This window comes from Gigantopelta aegis, chromosome 9 (genome assembly GCF_016097555.1).
Source record: "Gigantopelta aegis isolate Gae_Host chromosome 9, Gae_host_genome, whole genome shotgun sequence".
Lineage (NCBI taxonomy): Eukaryota > Metazoa > Mollusca > Gastropoda > Neomphalida > Peltospiridae > Gigantopelta > Gigantopelta aegis.
Window position 1 is genome coordinate 73,329,586 of NC_054707.1, and position 25,086 is coordinate 73,354,671.

The 25,086-nt window shown below is 37.5% G+C and overlaps 1 protein-coding gene across 2 annotated transcripts in view; it reads left to right on the plus strand.

Moving 5' to 3' along the window:
• The first annotated feature begins 593 nt into the window (after positions 1-593).
• The window catches only part of LOC121381329 (general transcription factor 3C polypeptide 4-like), a 39,505-nt gene continuing 15,012 nt past the window's right edge, over positions 594-25,086 (plus strand). For both annotated transcript variants that reach the window (XM_041510590.1, XM_041510591.1), the window contains exons 1-10: positions 594-708; positions 1,886-2,018; positions 5,566-5,683; positions 6,159-6,237; positions 15,871-15,967; positions 16,733-16,862; positions 17,613-17,704; positions 20,507-20,652; positions 22,661-22,796; positions 23,022-23,105. In XM_041510590.1, the coding sequence (XP_041366524.1) occupies positions 595-708; positions 1,886-2,018; positions 5,566-5,683; positions 6,159-6,237; positions 15,871-15,967; positions 16,733-16,862; positions 17,613-17,704; positions 20,507-20,652; positions 22,661-22,796; positions 23,022-23,105 (1,129 nt within the window). In that variant the 5' untranslated portion in view covers position 594. The remainder of the gene's footprint in view (positions 709-1,885; positions 2,019-5,565; positions 5,684-6,158; positions 6,238-15,870; positions 15,968-16,732; positions 16,863-17,612; positions 17,705-20,506; positions 20,653-22,660; positions 22,797-23,021; positions 23,106-25,086) is intronic.

Below are 25,086 nucleotides of genomic sequence, written 5' to 3' on the forward strand. Positions count from 1 at the left end.
TATAAGCTTTATTCATGTACCATATTTGTATATTTGCACTATGATTGTTTTCTTTATGCAGATTTTGTCAGTTTTTACGACAGTCGGTGGTGGCGTTTCCAATTCGATACAGTTTGGTCCCCCAGGTAGGTTGCTCGTGGAAGGACTTTCCCTTGGCATTGGCACTAACCCTAACCCTAACTCGAAGTATGTATAATGATTTTTATACGTGACAGTGCCAAAGGAAAGTCCTACCAAACAAATATTTTTATTGAATGATGGGACGGACTATAGCTCTCGAACCGCAGAGTACTTGGGCTTCGTGCATTTACACGCCGATTATATCGGTTTTAATTTTATTAGTCGGCTTAAAATTGATGTTAACATTGTCGGCATTTGGAATTTATTTGGTCTAATAGAACCTATTTCTGTAGCGTATTCAAGGACGCGAGCACTCGCAAACAAGTTGACTGGTGCCGTCGTCTATGACATTAAATTTGTCTAACGTGAGGCACATAGACCGGTTTAGCGAGAAACCGTGATCGCTTGCCTTTCGGCCAACTGTTTTTCAACTTTTAAAATTAAATAGAGTAATCTCCCTTTCATAATACTACTATGGCGGGGACTTGTGCTTTGTCGTTTTCTGATGCAGTGTCAACGAATTGTTGTTTGTCTTGGTCGGACGAAAGCAAAATTGCATTGTGCACCGATAATAGAATATATGTCATGGTACGTTTAACCGTTTATTTTATGAATACGATCGTGCCACGGCCAACCATCTTTCAAGCAGGGCTGCAGAGCTCGAAATTCGTTGTTTCACCGACTGACGGAGTGATCGTGAACCGGCATATTAGGCCAGATAAAAAAAAAAGTTGGTGATCGTCCTTTTGATCACACAAATCTGTGAAAAACTTTATGAAAGCCTGGAGACAATTTTGTTTGCGGAGTAGCAGCCAACAGTGCATCGCTGCATGCGCCTGGATGTTGTAGTTCCTTCACTGGCCGCCAGATGGACCTGGTGATGGTTTAACCAATTACGGTGCTTACAAAAGTTGAATTGCTGCTATCTGAAAGCGTTTTTAACAAAATAAAATAAATTCGGGGCAGGCACATTTTTCAGGCATGGGTGGGGATGATCACAACTCTTTTTTTCTTTCTTTTTTTTCTTCTTTTTTTTTGCCTTGGGTGAAAATAGTACATGCGCATACGTTGTAATCACTAATGTAGGATCGATTTGATAAAATAATGTTTTTTACCTTGTTCAATTTACTATCGAAATGAGCAACAAAATGCTTATTCTGTGGCAAAATTATGCATGCCATGCATGATTTAATATAGGCAAGAGAGGCTTTGATATAGGCATTTTGCCTGTTGGCCAATCCCCAACCAGCATTATAACTGGGAATAAATATTGTTTAAACCATGGTCTATTAGACTAATCACTTAAGTCTGTCCCGCAGGGAACACCTTTTTTGTACTATGGAATTTACTATAATTTATATTTACTTCTGAGCCGATTGTTTTTTAAATTTCTCACATTTTTTTCCACAAAACACTAAGTGCTTATGTCAAACCAAACTGAAATTATTAACAAAAAAATCTTGTAGGCTGATGGGATGTACTATAATGTTGACATTCCTCAACACCGAACCTAATCCCTGTCGATGGGCCCATTGGGCTATTTCTTGTTCCTGCCAGTGCACCACGATTGGTATATCAAAGCCTGTGGTATGTGCTATCCTATCTGTGGGATGTTGCATAACTCTCATTGCGACTAAAAGAAAAATGTAGCAGGTTTCCTCTAAGACTAGTTATGTCAAAAATTACCAAATGTTTTAACATCCAATAACTGATTAATATATCAATGTGCTCTAGTGGTGTCTTTACAAACTTACTTTTCTTTCAGGAATTGCAGAACAATCCTTACCAGTTTGATTCGACGTCTCACTTTCATCACAGCTGTGTCCAACCACACCCATCATCCAATCTGCTCATCAAAAACTTCAATGAAGAGACGTTTATTAAAAAATTAAATTATGGTTTGTATGCAACCTGTGAAACTGAACATCCAGTAGTATATAGATGTACAAGTACTGTTTTAACTTTTGGTTTTCCTGTCATGTATGTCTATTAGTAGGCATTAGTCATGGCACTGGAAATGATCTTTTGGCCAATTTTCAAATACTGTATATATACTACTCAAAAGAATTTAAGGGTCAGACGATATTTTCGACATTATTTTCTGAATGTCAATTATATTAGCTAGACCGAAAGTGGGTCTAAGCAACCCATAAATGAATTAAAATCCACTGTCATTGACACTGTCGACTAGTTCTAAAGGAGAAAACATGCTTACATTTGCACGTAAATTAGGGCGAAAGCGAAAGGTCTGCTAAGTGCCCATAACTTGCTTTTTCACAAAGCGCTTCATTTGCACGCTTTGCACGTGTATTCCATGTTCCCAATGCTGAATTTCCGTATAATTGGAGCTTGCGTTCGTGTACGGTGCACACTCCAAATTCGACAATGGTACGACGTCAACTGACTATCGAAGATCGAGGAAGGGCTATTGCTTGGCTTCAGGATGGCAATACACAAAGAAATGTTGCTCTGACACTTGGTGTCAGTCAGTGTCGTTGGCCGACTGTGGCAACGGTACCAAGCAACGAATTCTGTTCGAAATCGTCCATGTTCGGGAAGACCCCGAAGCACTACAAATAGAGAGGACCGCTACATCACCAATATGGCTCTACGTCAACGCACAACCACTGCACGCCGATTACGTGACAATCTGCGGACTGCGACTGGAACTCGAGTGTCTGATCAAACCATACGCAATCGCTGTTCGACCACCACTCCTACCACGTCACAGAAAGGCCAGATGTCACTGGTGCACGCTTCATCTGCGGTGGCAACGTGTTCAGTGGGGTCGAGTGATGTTCACTGATGAGTCCAGGTTTAGTCTCCAGTTCAACGACGGTCGGGTTCGTGTCTACAGACGTCCTGGGGAGTGCTTCGCTGACATTAACGTTAGACAACGTCACCGGTTCGGTGGTGGCAGCGTCATGGTGTGGGGCGGCATCTCTATCCACCACAAGACCCCCCTCTATGTGGTGGATGGCAATCTGAATCGAATCCACTATCTGAATGAGATTATCCGGCCGTTGGTTCTCCCAGGCCTTCAGCAGATTGGCGGCGGGGCAGTTCTGCAGGATGACAATGCCAGACCCCACCGCGCCAGGGTGGTAACGGACTTTCTCAGACAACAAGGTATCGCCAGGATCGATTGGCCAGTATATTCGCCTGACTTGGCCCCAATAGAGTCGCCTGGGACGAATTAGGCAGGAGAGTTCGGGATAACCATGCCCCTCCGGCCAACCTTCGTGATCTGGGTCAACTTCTTATGGCAGTGGCAGGCCATTCCCCAAGAGTTCTTCAGACGTCTGATCAACAGCATGAGGCAACGATGTGTCGAGTGTATTCGCGCCAGGGGTGGATTCACACACTATTAAACGAATGTTCTAATGTGTAAAATCCATGTTTGACAACCTTCAACTTTGACAGCATGTCATGTGACTTTCTTGTATACAGTGACGTTTATTTGTGTTTTTTGTAAATATGGAACAATAAATAAAAAATTTGGTGTAGTTTACATCATCAATCTAATACACTCTGAAACTTATTTGGTTATAAATTTTTGACCCTTAAATTCTTTTGAGTAGTATATATAAGGGTATCAAAGCCCATAGACGACAATAGTAACATGGGTAAAACCACTACATGCATTGTATTGGTCGACATGTACGGTATATATCATCATGGTATGGATATAAATACTACCACCCATCACCCTTAAAGTAAATGAGAAAAAAATTGGGTGATAACTGGTAGCATCTGACTACCGTAGTTCCACACAAGTTTTGGTAATTGGTACATTTACCACCAATCACAGGACTTGTGGTATTAACTGCTATATCAAAAGTTAGGTGCACCTTGAACTTTTAGAGGCCTACCTCGATTAGAGGCAGTCTCAAGGCATTGCGAATAAAAAATAAGGTCTGCCTTGAATCTATAGATGCCTGCTTTAAATGAAGGCCTGTTGTTGCTTTGTGATGTTAATGAAAGTGTTCTACTTGCCAGGATTTTCCTTATTCAGTGAGGTAGGTCGGGGTTTTAGATCTCACTAATTTGGGCACAACAGGGACTCTCATCTTTTCCAAGTGCAAGAAGGTCATTTGAGTCATTAACAGTTGTGTAGAGTTGTTGATATTCAGAAATTTATTTCAATTAAGCTTAACATTTCAGTGATTTTTGAGGTCAGCATGTTTGTACTTAATTTGGGCACAGTTATTTTGGGAATATTATTTTAGGCACAACGTTATCGCCTTGACTTTGATGCAGTCTAAACTTAAAGCCCTGAAGGTATCTATAGGTACAAAACAGTTTGGAAGTCTATGGTGTTACTGTTAGAAGATGACCTTTCGGCAAGGCTGTTAGAAAATGTTGACTGAAAAAAATAGAAGCCTGCCTCCTAATTGAGGCCTGCTTTGAATAGTAGGCTTCTATTACAAAAAATTATGGTTCCGATATATTGTGTTGTAGCCATTTTGTTTTAAAATGTGTAGCTAGTTAAATTAACAGTGGGTAGGCAGGGTGAGCCTTGTTAGTATACATATAGTTTAGCATGGAGGGAAAATTTTCTGTAATTCATGAATTGAAGATAGATTGTACTACATGTATTTGTCTGCTGGAAGATGCACATATACATATGCAGGCATCGAAATAAGCATTGTGTCTGGTAACCCATTTACAGGTTACCACAAAATATAACCTGGTAACCTGTAGGTTTCCACAACTATATGAAAGTTAGAATTGAATTCCTGTTACTAGTACGCGGTCGTTCTGAAATTGTAACGGTGCGCGCGAACATCGGTACGAGAAACAAAATCCGGAAGTAAATTTATCTAGTAGGCGCTGCTTAAACGCGGATTGCCAAAATTTGCTTTGCAATTCCACAAGTGCGCATGAACATCGGTGCAATTTTGTACGAGAAAACAAAACGCGGACGTAAATTCATCTAGTGGACGCTGCTTAAACGCGGAGTGACTTGCGTGTGAACATCGATGCAATTCCTGACGAGATAATGAAACGCAGAAGTCCTGAATGCATTGCCTGGTTTACGTTCGGAAACGAAACTACCATTCGTTGAAATTTTTGTCGAGAACGAAACGCCGTTCTCGACTTCTCTAACATGTGGTAACCCCCCGGTAACCTGAACGACCGTTCTCGACTTATTTCGATGCCTGCATATAGTGGATGATTACTGCATCTTATAAGCTGATGGCCCACAGGTCTACCTCTACAAAATGTTAACATAAACGTTTTGCACTGCCTGTCATTAAAAATATTGGGCTGAATTTACACACTCGGTTATTCTTAAACGCAGGTCTTTAAGCATTGCAAATGTATGTAGTTACACGTATGTAAAACATAAACAGGCTTTGTAAATTTAGCCGATTTTAATCTGCCGCCTCAGTATCTCATGCTGCATTTACATACTAAAACAGAAGGTGTTAAAATTTGCAGATGAAGTTCATGAGTTGAAGCTAGATCGCACAATCTGTCCGCGGGATGACTGTGCCACATCGTATCGAGGCTATCGATGTGCTGATTGGTCACCACTTGGCGGAGATATATTTGGCAGGTATTGGATTCCATTTCACATTTCACTGTCTTATTTGTGATAGTTGTGAAAAGCAAGTTGTTGTTTTGGGGGTTTTGTTGTAAGTTTATTAACCTCAGAAACAAATTTGGTAGTGTCATAGTTAGGGCTCTGATATCGCTACTTTACAGTAATGTTATATAACAATTATATTTTCATGCATATATATTATGTATTACACTAGTAATAATGGAATAATATGAAAAAAGTTAAAAGCAAGTTAATAAGCACTGTTCCATAACTTATGTACATTCTTAAAAAACGGGCATATATGCTGTTTACAGAACATTACTGATTACTACTTTGCTTAAACATCAGTTTTAAAATAAAATAAAGCTGCATGTTAAAAAAAAATCTTAACATGTATCATTTTTGTGATGGATATTTACCTTGTGAATTGATTTGTTCAGTTTCAGTTTCTCATATGTGATTCAGCTTTTGGTTTATTTATTTTCAGATGTCTGCTTGCCTGTCTCAGCCATGACCACAGATTGACTCTGCAGTGTGCTGGTTCTAACCCCAGCAAGTGGCAGGTGGTAAGTCTTTCAGATTTTTTCATTCTTAATCGGATCCTTTCATTGATTTTCAGTAAATCTGAAAATGTTTTTGCATTTGTTTTCTTTATATACTTTAACCTGACCTCTCACAAAGTATATCTGCCTACACCCCCCCCCCCCCCCCCCCCCCTCAGTAGATTGATCCAAACATCCCAACAACCAATCAGATGGCTGTAATCTTCCATTGTACTCATGGAACCTTGTTTCCAGTCATATGGCTACCTCTTCCTCCTTTTTTCACTTTATTTAGCAGTCGGTTAAGTGCTCGCCTGAGGTGCTTGCTTCACAGGATCGAACCACCTCGGTGGATCCATTCAACTGATTGGATTTAACCAGTGTACCACAACTGTCAAAGACTGTGGTATGTGCTTTTCTGTCTGTGGGGAAAGTGCATATATGCCATATCGAATAAACAAATGTTTGACAAATCGTGGGGGTATTACCCATTATTGATCAAGACATAAATGTTCAATTTTGACATATCATCCAGGCCTTAATCTTGCTGGTAAAATAAGCATTTTTTTTGCCGAAAATAAGCTCAAGTTGCTGATTATAGGCAGTAGTTAAGTCGCCATAATAATGTTTGAGTGTTCAGTTTATTATAAAAATTAACAAATGTTAATACTATGCCAGTTTCAGCTGTGAAGAGATTAAATACATGTCATAGTCTGTTAACATTCTTCACATACACCCGTAAACCAGGCTGTTTTTCAAAGTGACGCATTTCGCGCCGTGTGCTGTGACCGGCATTGTTAATCCTCGGCCACATTAATTTCAGTAATGCCAGAAAATACTAATTTAATTTTAATTTAAAGTCACAGCATCAACTACTTGATAATGTCATGTTTTTAATAACACCTAAAACTGTTTTGTTTAAATTTTATTACAAGAAGTATTTTTATATTGAAATATGATTAGAACCGTGTAAAATTCAGATTATTTTTTTTCGGATGGAAACTAACAAAATGTTGAAATGTACTGATAAATGTTCACTTGATCAAACTTCTCCCCTTTTGTCTGGGAAGGGAGAAGTCATTTCTACTTTTCCAATTCTAGATTAGGGCCGTCGTCCCATCTTGTTTGCAGCAATACAATCTGCTGTCAACATGAACAATTGGTTGTCATTTCTTCCCAATTCCTTTATTATCATGCATCTATTCCAAGACAGTGATACCTCTTGATACTTCTTTAAATCTGTTATTTCCTACATTCCCCTACTTTTTTGGGGGGGAAAGTATAGTTTTCAATTGATAGAATGACAGTGGATGACACCTAATCTGCAGGTTTTAGAACAATTTTGCAGTTTTTGCGTAGTTTGGTGAGAGCACTACGTTACGGGTTCATAACAGAAAGTTTTGATTTGTGTAAACTATCATGTCGCCCATTTTTTCCACTATCCTTTTATGAGCTTTAATCACCTCTGGAGTTTTCGGTAAATGGGATTTTTATTTTTCTCCTGTTGACTGCCAAAAAGTCGGCCAATTTCATTTTGTGGTCAAAAACTGCCGTATCCATTACACCGTTGTCAAGTTTAGCCTCTAAGCCTGTTTTTGGTTTGGGGGCGAGAACAAAATTCAGACCCCTGTCCAGAAATGATTTTTCAGCGGATGTTAGGTTAGTGTCAGCAGTTAGTTTTGTTAGTGCCTAGTCCTAAATCAGGGTGGACATTTGCCTTTCCCGGCCTTAGTTTAAATTTAAGTACCTCATCCAACTGTCCAGTGTATATTGTCCTGCCTAACCTCAAAATCGCATGCGCGAAGAGCAGGTATAATTTTGATGTCCCTCATTGTTTTATCTGCTAAATTTATTTGGCTGAAACAAGTTTTCTGACTAGTGAAAAGTTAAGCTTGATTTAAAAAAAAATGTTTTTTTTTAAAATCAAGATATCATATTTCACAACTGATTTGTTCCATTGGTTGGATTTAGATTTTTTTAATTGATACTAATGTTAAGAACAATGGTTTCAAGTTGGGACTTTCCCTTGTAATTTGAGGTCATGGTCCGAAAGTGGTTAAAATTGGCACCTGGATAACATCCTACTTGCACCTCAGCATGCTTGTCCAAATTGATTCTGGAGAGATTTGATGAGCCAAAGAGGTGGGTTTTTTTCTTAATTTCAGGAAGGCACGATTGTGATTTGTCCAAAATGTTGGGCCGAAATTAATTGAATTTTGTTTGCTGAACGTTTGCATCCCACCCTGAGTTGAGATTCAGGCCAATCGGAGACTTTAATGAGGTACTGCACTACTGTTAGTGCTGTTAGTCCGTGAGTTAGATGGGATAGCTAAGGCGAGTAATGAGTTAGGTAGTGGTGGCAATGGGCGGTGTTGCCTTAGGGTTAGGTCATGTTGGATGGGGTGTTAACACGTCATGCTAATTTTTGTAGTCGTGGGGAGAAGGTCCAAAAGATAACGGGAAAATTACGACAGACTAGAATCTGTTAATTTTGTTTTGTAATTTTTTCTTCCCCATTTGATAATGGTAATTTGAGCACGATTGAAGTCTAAATTTTTAGATGACATTGCCCGAAATAATCTGAAGACTTCAGTAGTTTTAAACAGCATAATGCTTAATCAACATGTCCATGGTTTGATTGGCCCAATTTTGGTTTGTCATGTTTAGGTCAAATGTTATGTCTAAATTCGGATGTGCTGGTTTGATGGAGTTAAGCTCCTACCTTCCTTGTTAGCAATTTCAGGAAGGTGGAATTGACTAAATTCTCAAGTAACCCAATGTGTTGGATGCACTGCAACACTGTACAGAAGTTTAACAATCCAGAAAATGCTGAATCGGATTGGTAAACCCCGCTTTTTGTTTTTGAATGGTTGGACGGAATGTTTCCAAAAGCCGTATCTGCGGCATTTTTTTCTTGCCATTTTTGGTTTTAAGAGAAATATGTTAAGTTGTGAATCATTATGAGTGAAATGTCTGTATTCAAAATAAAATATAATTTAGTGATGCATATAAAACATGATTTTGGATTACTAAAGAATTTTTTAAAGAATTTTCAGTCATTACTTATTACTAGGAAAATTATAATAAACCTATTTTAATACATGTACTATATATTAAGTAATAAAATAAAATTAATAGCCCTTTGTTTAGACAGCTGTTTTTGTGTGACAGCCAATGGGTGTCCAAGTAGCTCTTTCTAGATTCCTGTAAACGGACTTAAGCCAGAGCAACACAGTTTTCATAGCTGCTTCATGTGACGCCGACTGGTGTCAGTAACAATGACACATCTCAGGTTATGGTCATTCAATACGCTGGGGAAAAATATCATACATAGCTGAGATGAAGCGAGTGCTTTTTGGAACAAAGCAATTCACAACACTGGAACGCCACCAGTGCATATGTTTGGTATTGACACCACTATGGAACGCCACCAGTGCATATGTTTGGTATTGACACCACTATGGAACACCTCCAGTACATATGTTTGCCATTGACAACAATATGGAACACCTACAGTACATGTTCCCTAATCGCAACACTGGAATACCTCCAGTGAATACATGTATGTTCATTAGACTGGGGACAACTTGGCAACATCTCAAAGAAGCACTTTGTTAGCCATTACATTTTAAACACCTTAACTCCTTGGTATTTTCATCATTATTTGCAGATAGATTAATGTCACCAGTTAGGTTAACAATGTTAGTTCTTAGTCCTAAATCGGTGGACATTACCTTTTCCTGGCTTTAGTTTAAATTTAAGTACCACATCCAATTGGGGTGAAGTGTATTGGCAGTTTCTATTTCTGTCCAGTGCATGTTCTGCCAAACCTCAAAATCACACCGCGAAGTGCAGGTATAATTTTGATGTCCTTCATTGTTTTTTCCGCCAAATTTATTTGGTTGAGGCACATTTTCTGACTAGTGAAAGTTAAAGGCATACTGTCACGGATTTAAGGAACTTATTTCTCTAAAAATGGATAATAAATGAAAATTACATTAATTGTTGGAAACCAAATCTAGCTATTGCATCACCTTAACTGAACCATGATGGAGTGAAATCCATGTCAACCCTCTTGGCAATTTTAGTTTTTGAATTATGGACCATTGCCATAATTCAATTATTTTTACAAAATATTATTAATAAATGAGTTTGATGGTTATGAAGATGGTTGAATAAGCATGCAAAAACGGTGACAGTTGTGTGATCCTTCTCCTTGCTAACCACACAAATATTTCTATGTTCCCATCTTCGAATCGTCGATAAGCCACAAATGGGTGTAATGTTGCCTGTTTATTCTCCCAATGAAAACTGTATCTCATCTTGTTCTACATAAGTAATTCTCTGCAAAATCACCTGGAAGAATAGTACTTTAAGTTGGGTGATTTGACACGGAATGACCCTCTATACAGTTCATGTTATCCATCTTAAAATGTGAATCATCTGGGAAGCAGCAATGTATTATAAATAGTTAAAGAAATATTTGTTCACACCAATACTTTTAAATATGTTAATGTTACCATTTCCGAGCCAGTTTTTCTTCATGTGGGTCATGTATATGTTAGTTAATGTCAAACCATTTATTTGGCCTAATGCCTGAAATGTTTAGGCATTTAGCCTAACGCCCACGACCGTCAGGCATTTGGCCTAATGACTAAAAATTCCAGAAATTAGGCCAAACAACTGAAATAGACCTCTAGTCATTAGGCAAAATGACTGAATGAAAAAGAATGACTTGCAATTGCATGAAAACATTATTTCGAAACACATCACAATGGCGAGATTGAAAGCTACATTCCATGGGTGTTCAAGTAGTGTTCTATTTATTACAGCAGTTAAAACTTGAGTGCATCGTGAATTGCACAAAAGATTGTTCTTGAAACATTTACCACGTTTTGTTTGACACCTCTTTGTCCCCCCACAGTTGCATTCCTCCTGCAGATGACTCCTTTGACACTGCTGACGCCATATAATCGTAAATAATATGTGTTGAGTGCGTCGTTAAATAAAATATTTCTTTCTTTCTTTCTTTCCTTTGACACTGCTGCTCTAAGAGACATTGTGCATTCTCTGTTCACATCATCCAACAATAGCAGTCTCTGGGGACACACATCAAACTGGTTCCTGGAATATTTGCCTTTCAGAATTCCGGACGGGCATGCTATATGGTATACTGTCCATTGTCATCAACATCTACAATCACTCCCAGCAGGTTCCTGGGGTCACCACGGCACCTGTCCACGGCTGGAACGGGGACCTGCCACATGTCTTCGTCTCCAGTGGTAAATACAACACAACTGCCTTTGATCATCCGCTCGGCTTACTGAAATTGAGCATCTCAGGCAAGTTTTCGCTTGGCGCTGATGGACGATGTTGGCACAGGAACTGCGTTGGGCGGCAGCTGGTCGGGCTCGGAGTTGGGTGGCAGCTGGTCGGGCTCGGAGTCTGCTGATTTCTCATGTGAATCAGAAGAGAGTAATTTGTATTTCAACATCGTATTCAGATGATACAGCCACCCAGTACATGTGATTTGAATCAGACATTATCCATTGTTGTATATCACCACCCACAGACTTCTTCGAGGAGATCTCCAACTTTTTAAGGCCTGAAATATACGTACACCAAGATCATAAAACAAATCTTAATTTTGCGTTCCAAACATTAATAAACAGTTGTACTTTTAGTGACGCTGACAACAGATACATCAGAAAACCTTGTCTGGTTCCAGGTACCCGACCCTACTTTAAGTTGCATACTGAATATTTTTGCTTCATGATTGATTGTTTAACATCAATAAAATTAAGTATTCGCTAAAAATAAATCTTCGAAATTTTTTAATGTAAAATGATTTTTAGTATTTATTGGCCTGAAATAAGGAAAGGAGTTTTGCGTTGGGTTGTCTTTTTAGTAAACTACAAATTTTATAAGCATATTTCACTTACACCGGACGCCGCTTAAATCGGATCACCATGGAGACGGTGATTTAAATGTGTTTGTCTAGACTACATAATATACACTCGTTCAACCAGTGCACTACTACTGGTCAAAGGCTGTGGCATGTGTTTTCCTGTCTGTGGAAAAGTGCATATAAAAGATACCTTGCTGCATTAGGAAAAATGTAGTGGATTTCCTCGGATGACCACGAGTCAGAATTACCAAATGTTTGACATCCAACAGCCAACGATTAATTGTTCTCTAGTGGTGTCGTTAAACAAAACAAACTGTAACATAGTATGTATTTAAAAAGTAAAAATAAATGTATATAATTTGATAATAAAGTATTTTTAAACTACCTTTTGCCATATGCCAGACATCAAAAAATCGTATTTTTTTCACTTTGTTCTCATCACTTCATGAAGAATTCTTCATCTTTATTATATAATATTTAGTGAAATATCTTAAAATATCGTTGAAATAAAAATGTTATTGTCACTGTAGAAAGTGTTATCTTCACTGTAAGAAAGCCGGAACTATTTTGCTGCTGACATTTTAAAAATAAAGGTAAATTGCCAAAAGTTATATAATAAGTAGAAAATTTCATGTTTTTGTCAAATATTATTTATATTTCGAGTGAGGTTTGCAATCATATTGCACGATTCGCGCTTAATTTTCCCAAATAATGATCCAGGTTCGATCTTGTAATTATAAGTATCAAGTGATAAAATTAACAAATTGGATTCCAACATATACTCGGTCAAAAAAAGAAAAGTGGCATAAATTTGTTATTTATGATCGTATCAGTCAAATTTGACACGAGTATGTGACAATGTTTTTGCTACAGACTGACAGCAGTGGAGGCGTTTTCGTCACTAAACGGCATCGAACAAGGGCGCTGAAATCAATACCTTGTGTGGCCAGCAGCAGCAGCAATCACTGTGTGACATCTCCTTGGCATAGACTGAATGAGTCTCTGAATCCGGGTACATGGAATCCTAGCCCATTCTTCCTGCAGTGCATGTGACGGTTGCGGAAGCATCTGAGGCTCTGGGTCACGCTGGCATACACGTCTGTCCAGTCCGTCCCATAGATGTTCAATGGGGCTGAGATTGGTGATCTTAATGGCCATGGCAGCACATTGATGTTCTCATTCTGAAGAAAATCAATTTTTACACATACTGTATGCGGCCTGACATTGTCCTGCTGAAAGAGTTCTCTCTGTCGATCCAAAATGGGAAGCATGTGACGGCGAAGAATTTCATCCTAGTAGCGTACAGCTGTCAGGTTGCCTTGTATGAACACAAGTTCACTTCTGCCGGTGTATGAGATGGCTCCCCACATCATGACACTCCCTCCACCAAATCTGTCAACTTGGGCAACGCAGTTGTTGGCAAAACTTTCATTGCGGTGTCTGTAAAAACATTGTCGTCTATCACGTCACTGTAGAAGGAAACATGACTCATCACTGAACCATACTCGCCGCCAGTTTCCCAAGTTTAACACCTGTACATTCGTGCACCAGCGAACACGTAAATGTCAATGTTGACGTTGCAGGACGGGGCCAACATAAGGTCTCCTAGCCCGTAAACCAGCTTCTCGAAGTCGGTTCCGAATGGTTTGTGCAGACACCCTTCTCAAACCAGGATGTGTCCAGCAGTGTTCGCTGCTGTGGCAGTTCGGTGACGCAAGTGCAGAACCTGGATGTAGCGATCTTGTGCTGCAGTTGTTATGCGAGGTCTTCCACTTCTGGGCCGGTCTTCAGCTGATTGAAACTGCTGGTACCTGTCCCAGAGACGTGAAATGGTGCTCTGATGGACGTTCATGTGGCGTGCGACTGCTGACTGATTCACCTAACTGGAGGCGGCCTATAGCCTCTATTAGAAATTCACAAGAAAAAATAGGCAGTTACGTCCCCTACCCGATGGCCACAGTTGTTTGTGAATCTTCAGCTGAAATTTATGCATGCCAGTCCCTGGCATCATAAATGTCCCCACCTATGCTTTAAAAATAAAGAATGATACAAATAAAAATTAAGTTGATGAAATTGTGTTTTGTTATAACTGACCAGGTGTTAAATATAGGAGATGAATCTAGTGGCCTGTCACACACCCTGATTGTTTTGGTTTTCTTGCATGGACATTTTTTATTTTGTTTTAAAGCTGCAATCTGGCCTCAAATATTAAATTATCATAATTTCATTTAAACATATAAACACACCTGCAGTTTTAATGAATTGTGTGTGACAGTAACACCGTTGTAATAGATAATAGAAACATTGTTTATAGTGCGTCCCACGGGGAAAGCATTTTTTTTTCATACTATGGAATTTAGAAGTTATTTATTTCTGAGTCGCTTGTTTTCTACATTACACACAAAAATAGTATCTTTTGGGTATTTCAAAAAAAAAATATTGTTTATTTTTACGTCAAACCAAACTTAAATTATTTACAAAAACAACAACAACATTTTTGTAGGATGGGACGGACTATATGTATTACTCCGATCAGAACAGTCCCCTTCCCCAAGTGTTATTTATGTTTTTGTTTTTTCTCAGTGTATTTCTGGGGACGCATGACCCGACCCCTCCCCTAAAATCACCACTAGCCAGTCTAGACTTCCTCTACACAATTTCCTGCATATGCGCCTGTTTGACTAAATATTTTGTTTGCTGTAAATAGATTAGGCCTATATACATTGCAATATAAAGTGTAAATTTTGCTGTAATAAATGCTAAATATATAGTTCAAGTTAAAAACATCTACCTATAGTAACAGTACTTGTTTTGTTTACATCAAAATATCTGTGTAAACATATTTATGTTAGTCTTGCATGCCGATTATTTAAGGTTAAATGTTAAAATGAAGACATTATGTTGTAAGTGGCAGGCAAAACAAATACGCAATATATACACAGAGAAGCCTTTGTTGCAAGCGACTGGAGCGTAACGCGCCAGAAATAATTGGGGTCACTTAGCACGATGAAAATAAAGGGCAGATAAATATGATTGTAATAGAGGCTATTGTAATGTTTCGATTCGGCAGGCTTAGTCTTGGCATCTTGTAACTCGTTTACGTCGAAATGGAAAGGAGGCATCATTGCGAGCATTGCAGCTTTAAATACCCATCACTACCCCAATCTTATCATTTCACGCCGATTTCCTGTAGTTGTCGCACAACGTGCATTAAATTTGTTTTAGGGTGCATTTGGGCATGCTGTCCCATTCCAGGAACATTAACAACACTGAAAACCCCCACAATATTTTGTAAAATCAAAACACTTTTCTTTCCCTATCACCTATGCGTTTCTTTTTGACAGAGTATATGTTTTACTGCATGATCATTTGAAATAAGTTTACATTAAAACCGTATGATATTGGGCTGTGGACTAGTAGAAATTCTGGTGAACTAGCAAATTGTGGTCTTGTGAGATATTTTCCTTTTTTTTCTTTTACTCGTGCTGTTGGGAGACCATTTATTTTACAACTTGTGGTCACTTTTGCTTGTTATATACATTTGGCAACCACTTGTAAGATAAATAAGTTATGTTAGTAGTAATTCTTGTCATTTTTGTTTCCTCTATATTGTTTAAATCAATAAGTTTAATAACATGCCAGATTGTCGACACCTAAAAGACTGAAGCTGTATTTTTACCATATTAAAGAAAATTGCCGAAATTACATATATCTGCTGGCCCTTAATTAATTTTGAGTGTATTTAACAGGTTGTAGAACTGTCCAGCATTTACAGTGAAAAAAATCAAAAGGATTATGCTAATTTTCAAGAACTGAAGTTCCTGTCTTATAAACTGGCAGCTGAAGGTAAGAACAAATTAGTTGGTCTTAAGTAGCAGTCATTTTTCTTCTCTCTTTTTTTTCCCAGTTATTTTTAATTTACTGTTTGTAATTTTGTAGCTTAATGAGTTATAATTTAGTTTTAATTCTAATTGACATTGGTGTTATCACCAGATGCTAACTGAAATGATTATTTATTGACTATAATAATTTGTTGTTTAAAGAAATATTTGGTTTTAATTTGTGTGTACATTCTACATGTATGCATCCTTGTCCAAGTTGTCTTTAATTGATGTTTTCCATAATTGTTGACATTGTGCACGTTAATAATCATTTTGAAATGTTCATATTGATGTGTGAATCCACTTTTCATCCAATTACCTTTGTTACACATCTGGTAGTCAATGTTTTTATGTTGGGATGTTTGTACATGTAATTTGTAAATCAATCATCATTATAGTGTCTTAACCAGACATTATATGACAGATGATATCACTGCTCTACCAACTTATTTGTCATACAATTTTCATGAAACTTAATATATAGGAATATAGATATATATATAGGAATAAGAATGGGGTATCTCGAATGAGTTCATGTTTAACCTGTCTGCATCAAAGTTCAAGGTCATTGAGTTACTAAAAATAGAATGACATCTACCAATTTTATTTCTTATCCGATGTTCTTGAAACTTTGTGTATTATTACCACATTGAATGGGGATTTGAAGCATTTCTGATGCATTGTTTTATTTTCTTTCTGTTTTTTTCTTTCTTTCTTTCTTTGTCAACAGCATTATCGTGGTCTCCAGTCTTTGAAGAGTACACTGATGATTCCAATAAAGTGAAGTTCACTCTGTTAGCTGTAGGAATGAAAAATGGTGACGTCATTATTTGGAAAATAAATTTCCCATGTAGAAACCAGTAAGTATAGCCATTCATAAGTTTGTGTTTATCATTCACACCAAAGTTTCGAGTTTATCAGAATATATATTTTTGTAGTTTGCCTGGTCTTTATTATATTGGTACATTGGACTAGTATTGTTGTTGCAAAAATGTTATTAAATGTTATTAGAAATGTTATTAAATCTGCTGTTTGCCAGACCAGTACAAATATCAGGGTTTTTTAAAATACTGATTAGCAGTTTAGTTGTATTAAAGTTAGCTGATAATGCATGCTATATATAGATTATGCTATATAGAGATTATTATATAAGCTTGTTTGTCTACTAATTTTATAAAAGGAGTGTCAGGAGTTTTGTATTGCCCGAGTAATACCCGGTACTAATGTGGTCAGAGTGCTTCTTGTGGTTCAATTCCTCAGACTTCATCACCCGAGGGAGCGAGACATAACCCAGTGGTAAAGTGTTCGCTTGATGCATGGTCGGTCTGGGATCAATCCCCGTCAGTGGACCCATTGGGCTATTTCTTGTTCTAGCCAGTGCACCATGACTGGTATATCAAAGGTCGTGGTATGTACTACCCTGTCTGTGGTATGGTGCATATAAAAGAACCCTTGTTGCTAATCGAAAAGAGTAGATCATGAAGTGGCGACAGCAGGTTTCTTCTCTCAATATCTCTGTGTGGTTCTTAACTATATGTCCGACGCCATATAACCGTAAATAAAATGTGTTGAGTGCGTCGTTAAATAAATCATTTTCTTTCTATTTTCAGGTCAGATTGTAAAGTTGTTCAAGTTATCCCCATAGAATCAGAAATTCCAACTTCATTAAGTTTCTGCAAATCACTTGGAGAAACGAACAAAGGTATAGCTTTTAATTTACGTTACCTGTAAATCATTGCATAGAAGCCTAGACTAGCTTTTTTTTTTTTTTTTTTTTTTTTTTTTTACGATGCTCGGAGACTGGGCTTCTATTCAAGGCAGGCGTCTATTTTTAAACAGTTTCCTGTCCTGTCCTGGTCACACCATGTGGTTAGAAATGTGATGTCGTGCAACTGAAACTATCCTGTCTGTGGGATGGTGCATATAAAAGATCCCTTGCTGCTAATCGAAAAGAGTAGCCCACGAAGTGGCGACAACCGGTTTCCTCAGTATCTGTATGGTCCTTAACCATATGTCGGACGCCATATAACCATAAAGAAAATGTGTTGAGTGCGTCATTAACTCTTTCACCACGACAGGCCGGTATACCGGCTAGCGATACCAGTGCCTCTCACCACGACAGGCCGGTTTAGCGGCTTGTAACACCTGTTCATATTTGGCGCCGAGTGACGCGTCAATATTATAATTAGACAAAATCTCGCGCGACCATAGCTGCCATGTGACACACTGTAATGGCTGCGCCCATGTTCTAGCAAATTTTGAATGAGTTTTTCCAAGTTTATACTGATATTCTGACTGTAATTAAACATGAACCGAGGTGACGAAATTTCGTCTGTTGAAAACAATGGTTGCGATTCAGATGACGGGTTTTCCGATGATGAAATGTGGGATAATATGGACTTTGGTGCATTTGATTTAATCGAGATTGGCGATCGTGAACGAAATGTCATTCAACATGGCAATTTAGAAGAAAATGATACCGATGACGAGTTACAAGAGGACTTGCCACTGTTTTACCACGCGCCTGAGTTTACCTGGACACATGAGCCATATTCGGTTACCTGCAGATCAACGTTTACTAAAAATCCGGGTCCCGTAAAAGTGTTTAACGTCAACACAAACGACATAGAGTACTTTTCGCTATTTTATTCCAATACAGTGTATGGAAAAATTGTGTAATTTACCAACATGAATGCCAAAAAAAGCGTGATACAGATCCTGCTAACAACAAATGTGTGTGGTATGATATTTCTGTTGATGAAATGAAAGCTTAATTTTGCAAAAGCATTGTAAATATATTTTTAAAATTATAACTGGAATGTTAATTAATTAATTATCCAACAAGAAAAACATTTGTACTGTTGTTGTTTTTTTAAATTACCAGTCCTACCTACTCAAATAGGTGAGTAATATGCATAGTTTACCTGTAATTACCAGATTTATACCTGTTGAATCTAACATTTTTAAAGTATTATTTTTTTATCTAGACAGCTGTCCATTCACCTTTCTGGAAATGTATAGCCTATAACTAAAATTAATGATAAAACAAGTAGTTTTATCCTTTAACAAACATGATCATAAATCTATTTAAACTCAGTGTGCAGGGAAGGTCAAGACTGTAAAACTTAGTGGTGAAAGAGTTAAATAAAAATTTCCTTCCTTCATGCAACTGAAGTGATGAGTATAACAGTCTTTAACCTGGCAAAGCTAGAATAGCAGAAATAGGCAGGCTTCTATTTCGCGACACTCTGAGACCCGGCCTCTATTTGTCTAATCGAGGCAGGCTTCTATTCAAGGCAGGTCTCTATTCAAGGATTTTCTGTAGTTTAAATTTAAAGTTTCATGTTCCGATAAATTGGAATTAACTTCTTTTTTTTAGGTGAATGAAAACATTGAAATGAAAATTATCATTTGTACCAAGTGTTTCCGAATGATGATAATTTTATGAAGGAGATTCAACACTTAAACTCGCCATTGAGGCTAGTCTTGTTTAGTGAGAAGTTTGATTTCTTTCTTTTTTATTGTGAAATAAAAAATATAATTTTTTATATAAATAGACTAAAGTTGACTTATTCATGGTTTTATTTTGACGTCACATGTAATAATAATAAAAAAAATACATCCCATATGGTCATAATTATAGCAGAAATATAGTAAGACATTGAAATAAGTCAATAAGTTATATAGTCATTCAGGTTACTAGGGTGTTGCCACATCAGGCAATATTGTTTTCAAAATCTTGATTAGTGATATTTCTAGTGAATTAAAAATTGATTAGCAACTACTGTTTAATGTTTTAAAATTGCGTGGCGATCTCTGAAACTTGCATAGCGAATCAACGTGATACTAAACAAAATGTTCCCTGTATATGCCAAGACAGTCGAGAACAATACATCTTTTCTCAACAAAATGTTCCCTGTACATGCCAAGACAGTCAAGAACAATACATCTTTTCTCAACAAAATGTTCCCTGTACATGCCAAGACAGTCAAGAACAATACATCTTTTCTCAACAAAATGTTCCCTGTACATGCCAAGACAGTCAAGAACAATACATCTTTTCTAAACAAAAGCACCACCTACTCGATGTTGAAACCTATGTTATTTAAATACAATAGAATCTCGTTGTGTCGAATACACCAGAACACTTGAACCAAAAACAAGTCTCGAGTTCCACTTACATAATGTTGACCGAATGATAAGGTCAAACTACCTGATGGGTCGAACATTTTCATGAGCACCGACTGGGTTCGAGCCAAAAGGATTCAACTGTATGTGGTATTTTTACAAGTGTCGGTACAATTAGAATGGTGATATGAAAGATAATAAAGGAAGCATGTGCCCCCCCCCCCCCCCTTTTTCAGATATTTTGCTTTATTTATGCTTTATAATAGTGTAAAAGTGTGAAAATATAAAAGTGTGCTGCCCCCCCCCCCCCCCCCCCCCTCCACTTTTTGGCACCTTCCTACGCCACTGCATGTAACTTGTGACTTGAATGTTTCAGCCCTGCTAGCAGTAGGTTTTCTGAGCGGGACTGTGCACCTCATCAGTATGGATATCGGAGAGGAGATAACATGTCGCCCGTCGTGTATCTACGTGGATGAGGACCTCATGAGTGTCGCCTGCATGGACTGGGTCGAACTACCACAGGTTAGCACTGGCTGTCATTCAGTGGTGTTCAGAATTATACACTAGTTTCACAATTTAATTAACGATTGTCTCTTATTCGTTAAGTTCATCGATGTATGGAATTTTATTTACAGTTTGTGAATGATTTTGTTTGTTTTTGTTCTTACCCATATGAACATATAAAAAAAATTAATATGATACTTGTAATTAAATTTGAATCATACTTGCTAATAATACCAAATGTTCATATTTTATTTTGAATGATTTTTTGGTTCTTTAACAATAACACTCAAAGTACCAATATAAAGTGACTTCATCAGATAGGAGCGAGACGTAGCCCAGTGGTAAAGTGCTCGCTTGATGCCTGGTTGGTTTGGGATCAATCTCCGTCAGTGGGCTATTTCTCACTCCAGCCAGTACACCACGACTGGTACATCAAATGTGGTGGTATGTGCTATCCTGTCTATGGGATGGTGCATACAAAAGATCCCTTGCTGCTGATCGAAAAGAGTAGCCCATGCAGTGGCGACAGCGGTTTCCTCCCTCAATATCTGTGATGTCCTAACCATATGTCAGACGCCATATAACCTTAAATAAAATATGTTGAGTGTCGTTAAATAAAACATTTCCTTCCTTCATCCGACCGGCCTCGGTGGCGTCGTGGCAGGCCATCGGTCTACAGGCTGGTAGGTACTGGGTTCGGATCCCAGTCGAGGCATGGGATTTTTAATCCAGATACCAACTCCAAACCCTGAGTGAGTGCTTCGCAAGGCTTAATGGGTAGGTGTAAACCACTTGCACCGACCAGTGATCCATAACTGGTTCAACAAAGGCCATGGTTTGTGCTATCCTGCCTGTGGGAAGCGCAAATAAAAGATCCCTTGCTGCCTGTCATAAAAGAGTAGCCTTTGTGGCGACAGCGGGTTTCCTCTGAAAAACAAGTGTCAGAATGACCATATGTTTGACGTCCAATAGCCGATGATAAGATAAAAAAATCAATGTGCTCTAGCGGCGTCGTTAAATAAAACAAACTTTACGGTTTTTTTTCCTTCATCCGATATGACGTTCTCGACAAGGTAATTTTTACGTTCGTTGAGAAGTGAACACCTCTGGTTGCTATGCCTGAACCAATGGGATGATGTTAAGATGTAATGAACGTAATGGAAATTTAATTATTTACATATGAAAAGTTATTTCTAGAACATGATTTATCCATTTTCAAAATGTTGATACATTTTTTATTTTGCATCAGCATTTCAGCTTATGTCAGATGAAGAACAATTTTAAGTTCTTGTTCAATGGGTATTCATCGTGTTTTGATGAAAAATCTATTGTTGTATTGCTGAGTTGCACTAACATCAGTATTGCTTCACGGATAATGTACAAATTTGAAAATTGGCATATACTAGTATCACATTTTGGAAATAAAAAAAATTCTGGTTTGGTTTGGTTAAATTAATAACTTTGTGTTTTCTAATTTTGTAGGGAGATTAGTGTTTTGTATAGCTCTTTTGATTTATGCATTTTGTGTAAAGAACAGTAAAATATTGGTGTTTGTAGTAACTACTTTGTATTTAGAGAGACTGTTGTTTGTAAGAAGTCTGTTTTCGATATTTGTAACAAGACTTGTTTTGTATTCATAGGGAGACTTATGTTATATATTAGTAAGGATATGTGTTATATATTTGTATGGAGACATGTTATATATTTGTAGGGAGTTTTGTATTTGTAGGGAGACTTGTATATATGTAGGGAAAATTGTTATATATTTGTAAGGAGAATTGTGTGTTATATTTGTAGGGAGACTTGTGTTTGTAGGGAGACGTGTTATATATTTGTAGGGAGACTTGTTTGTAGGGAGATGTCTTATATATTTGTAGGGAGATGTCTTATATATTTGTAGGGAGATGTCTTATATATTTGTAGGGAGAGTTGTGTTATATATAATTTGTAAAGAGAATTGTGTTTTGTATTCATAGGGAGACTGATGTTGTATATTTGTAATGAGACTTGTAACTTATATTCGTAGGGTGATGTATGTTTTGTGTTCTGTAAAGAGCAGTATGTACTCACATGTGTTCTGAGGAGGGAGGCAGGAAAACTCCAGATGCCAAGTTCGTCTCACGTACAAGCCAACCAAGTAGGAACCTGGTTGTCAGCCACAGGTATGAGAAACCATCCGCACATAACTTATTATTTACTGTTGCATAACCCATGCATTTAAAGAAATATATATATCGTTCCTGTTATTTCAATTTTATTTATATTGGTAATAATGACCAAGACAATTAATATTAATTGGAAATGTCACATTTGCCATATGATTAATATATAATAGCTGCTTATCAAACAAATAAGCTGGAGTGTTGTATATCATGTTTCTTCTCTAGGGTTGTGTTCACGGAAGGGGTACACAGTGATGGCTTCAGCTGACGGACTCGTGCAGGAACTCTCAATACAGGCAACAGGAAAAGGTTTTATTACATACCTATTCAATCTTACTATAGTGATTAAAGATATTTTGAAACCGTGTGATAAATTTATTTTGTATCGCACATATTCACGATATGGACCGGGACTTTTAAATGTGGAATTCATTTTACTGCAGTTAGCACCTTTTTATTTACTGACATCATATATGATTTACAAATGACATCACATCGTATTTGAAACATTACACAAGGCTGCCGCAGAGTAAGATTCTTAATGTTAAGTAAATCCATGAGAGTTTTGATACCATATTTTCCCATGTATTATGCGCACCCCCCACTTTGAATGTTTATTCCAAGAAGAAAAAAACACGAACCACAATATAATGCACACGCTTTTTTTAAACCATAAAATTGATGGTGAATGCAAGATGTACCGTTTTCCACCTGTCACCAAAATTAACTAAAAGCGATAGCGGCGGTATATTCAAGAAACAAAACTTAAAGGTACTTGCGTACATAATACCTACATATCACACAAAACGTAGGCTAGTACTTGCGTACTTACATGTCACACATGCATCAAGACAAAATCAAGACAAAATCAAAACAAAAGTATATATCCATATACTGTAAATGACTAATAAATAAATGAAAACAAAAATATAGCATATTACATTTGGTTCTTGTGTCTAACGTGAATGTGGGAGATTTCTAATTTTATAGTAGTGTCGTATATTTTCGGTTTGACGGAAATGGCCGAATTAATCTTATGAAAATTAAAAATATTCAATCTATTTTTGTGCACTTTTTGGCGAAGTATGGATGCTTTTGTACATTTATTTTACATTTATTACAACCATCACCTTTTTTTTTAAGGGTGTTTTTGTGTTTCGTTGTAATGAACAGTGTCAATAACCTGTAAACTACCAATGGACGATTTTGTATGCGTGATCGCTGGACATTTTTAAAAGATAATTTTGTTTTATATTATCTATAATGCGCACCCCCATTTTTAACCTGTATGTTTTGGGAAAAGTGTGCATAATACATGGGAGAATACGGTAATAGATTTAACAAAGTGTTGTTATGACGTTAAATTAAAAACTGTTTTATAAAACATAAAAGAAAGTATGTAATAAATACAGAACTTCACAGACATTGTTTTCACTTCCTATTTATTGCATGAGTTTATTTTGTGAAAGAACATACCACTTGACCGCTACACGGTCTCGTATATATTCTTGCGCAAAATAAACTTGTGCAATAAATAAGAAGCCAAAACAACGTGAAGTTCTGTATATTTATCACATTGAACATATAATACCCTTTTTAACAGTTCAAATTTTTAATGATTAAAGAAAGAAAGAAATGTTTTATTTAACAACGCACTCAACACATTTTATTTACGGTTATATGGCGTCAGACATATGGTCAAGGACCACAGATTTTGAGAGGAAACCCGCTGTCGCCACTACATGGGCTACTCTTTCCGATTAGCAGCAAGGGATCTTTTTATTTGCACTTCTCACAGGCAGGATAGCACAAACCGTGGCCTTTGTTGAACCAGTTATGGATCACTGGTCGGTGCAAGTGGTTTACACCTACCCATTGAGCCTTGCGGAGCACTCACTCAGGGTTTGGAGTCGGTATCTGGATTAAAAATCCCATGCCTCGACTGGGATCTGAACCCAGTACCTACTAGCCTGTAGACCGATGGCCTAACCACGACGCCACCGAGACCGGTTAATGATTAAAGAGACAACTGTTTGTTGCCATTGTTCAGATGCTACAGACTAACAGCCTTTTTAATGATTAAATTTACATATTAAATACATTTTGTTTAGAATGTCGGTGTTTGTACATTCAATGTGTTTTAATCATCCTAATGTTTCTAGTAGTTCAAACTTCATTTTATTTTGTATTAGTATTCAGTGGTTGTAAAACAAGGCGTCGCATGCGATGTTTACTACCCTCATTTCCGACGTCTATTTTTGCCACAGTTGCTCAGACTCCAGTTCATATT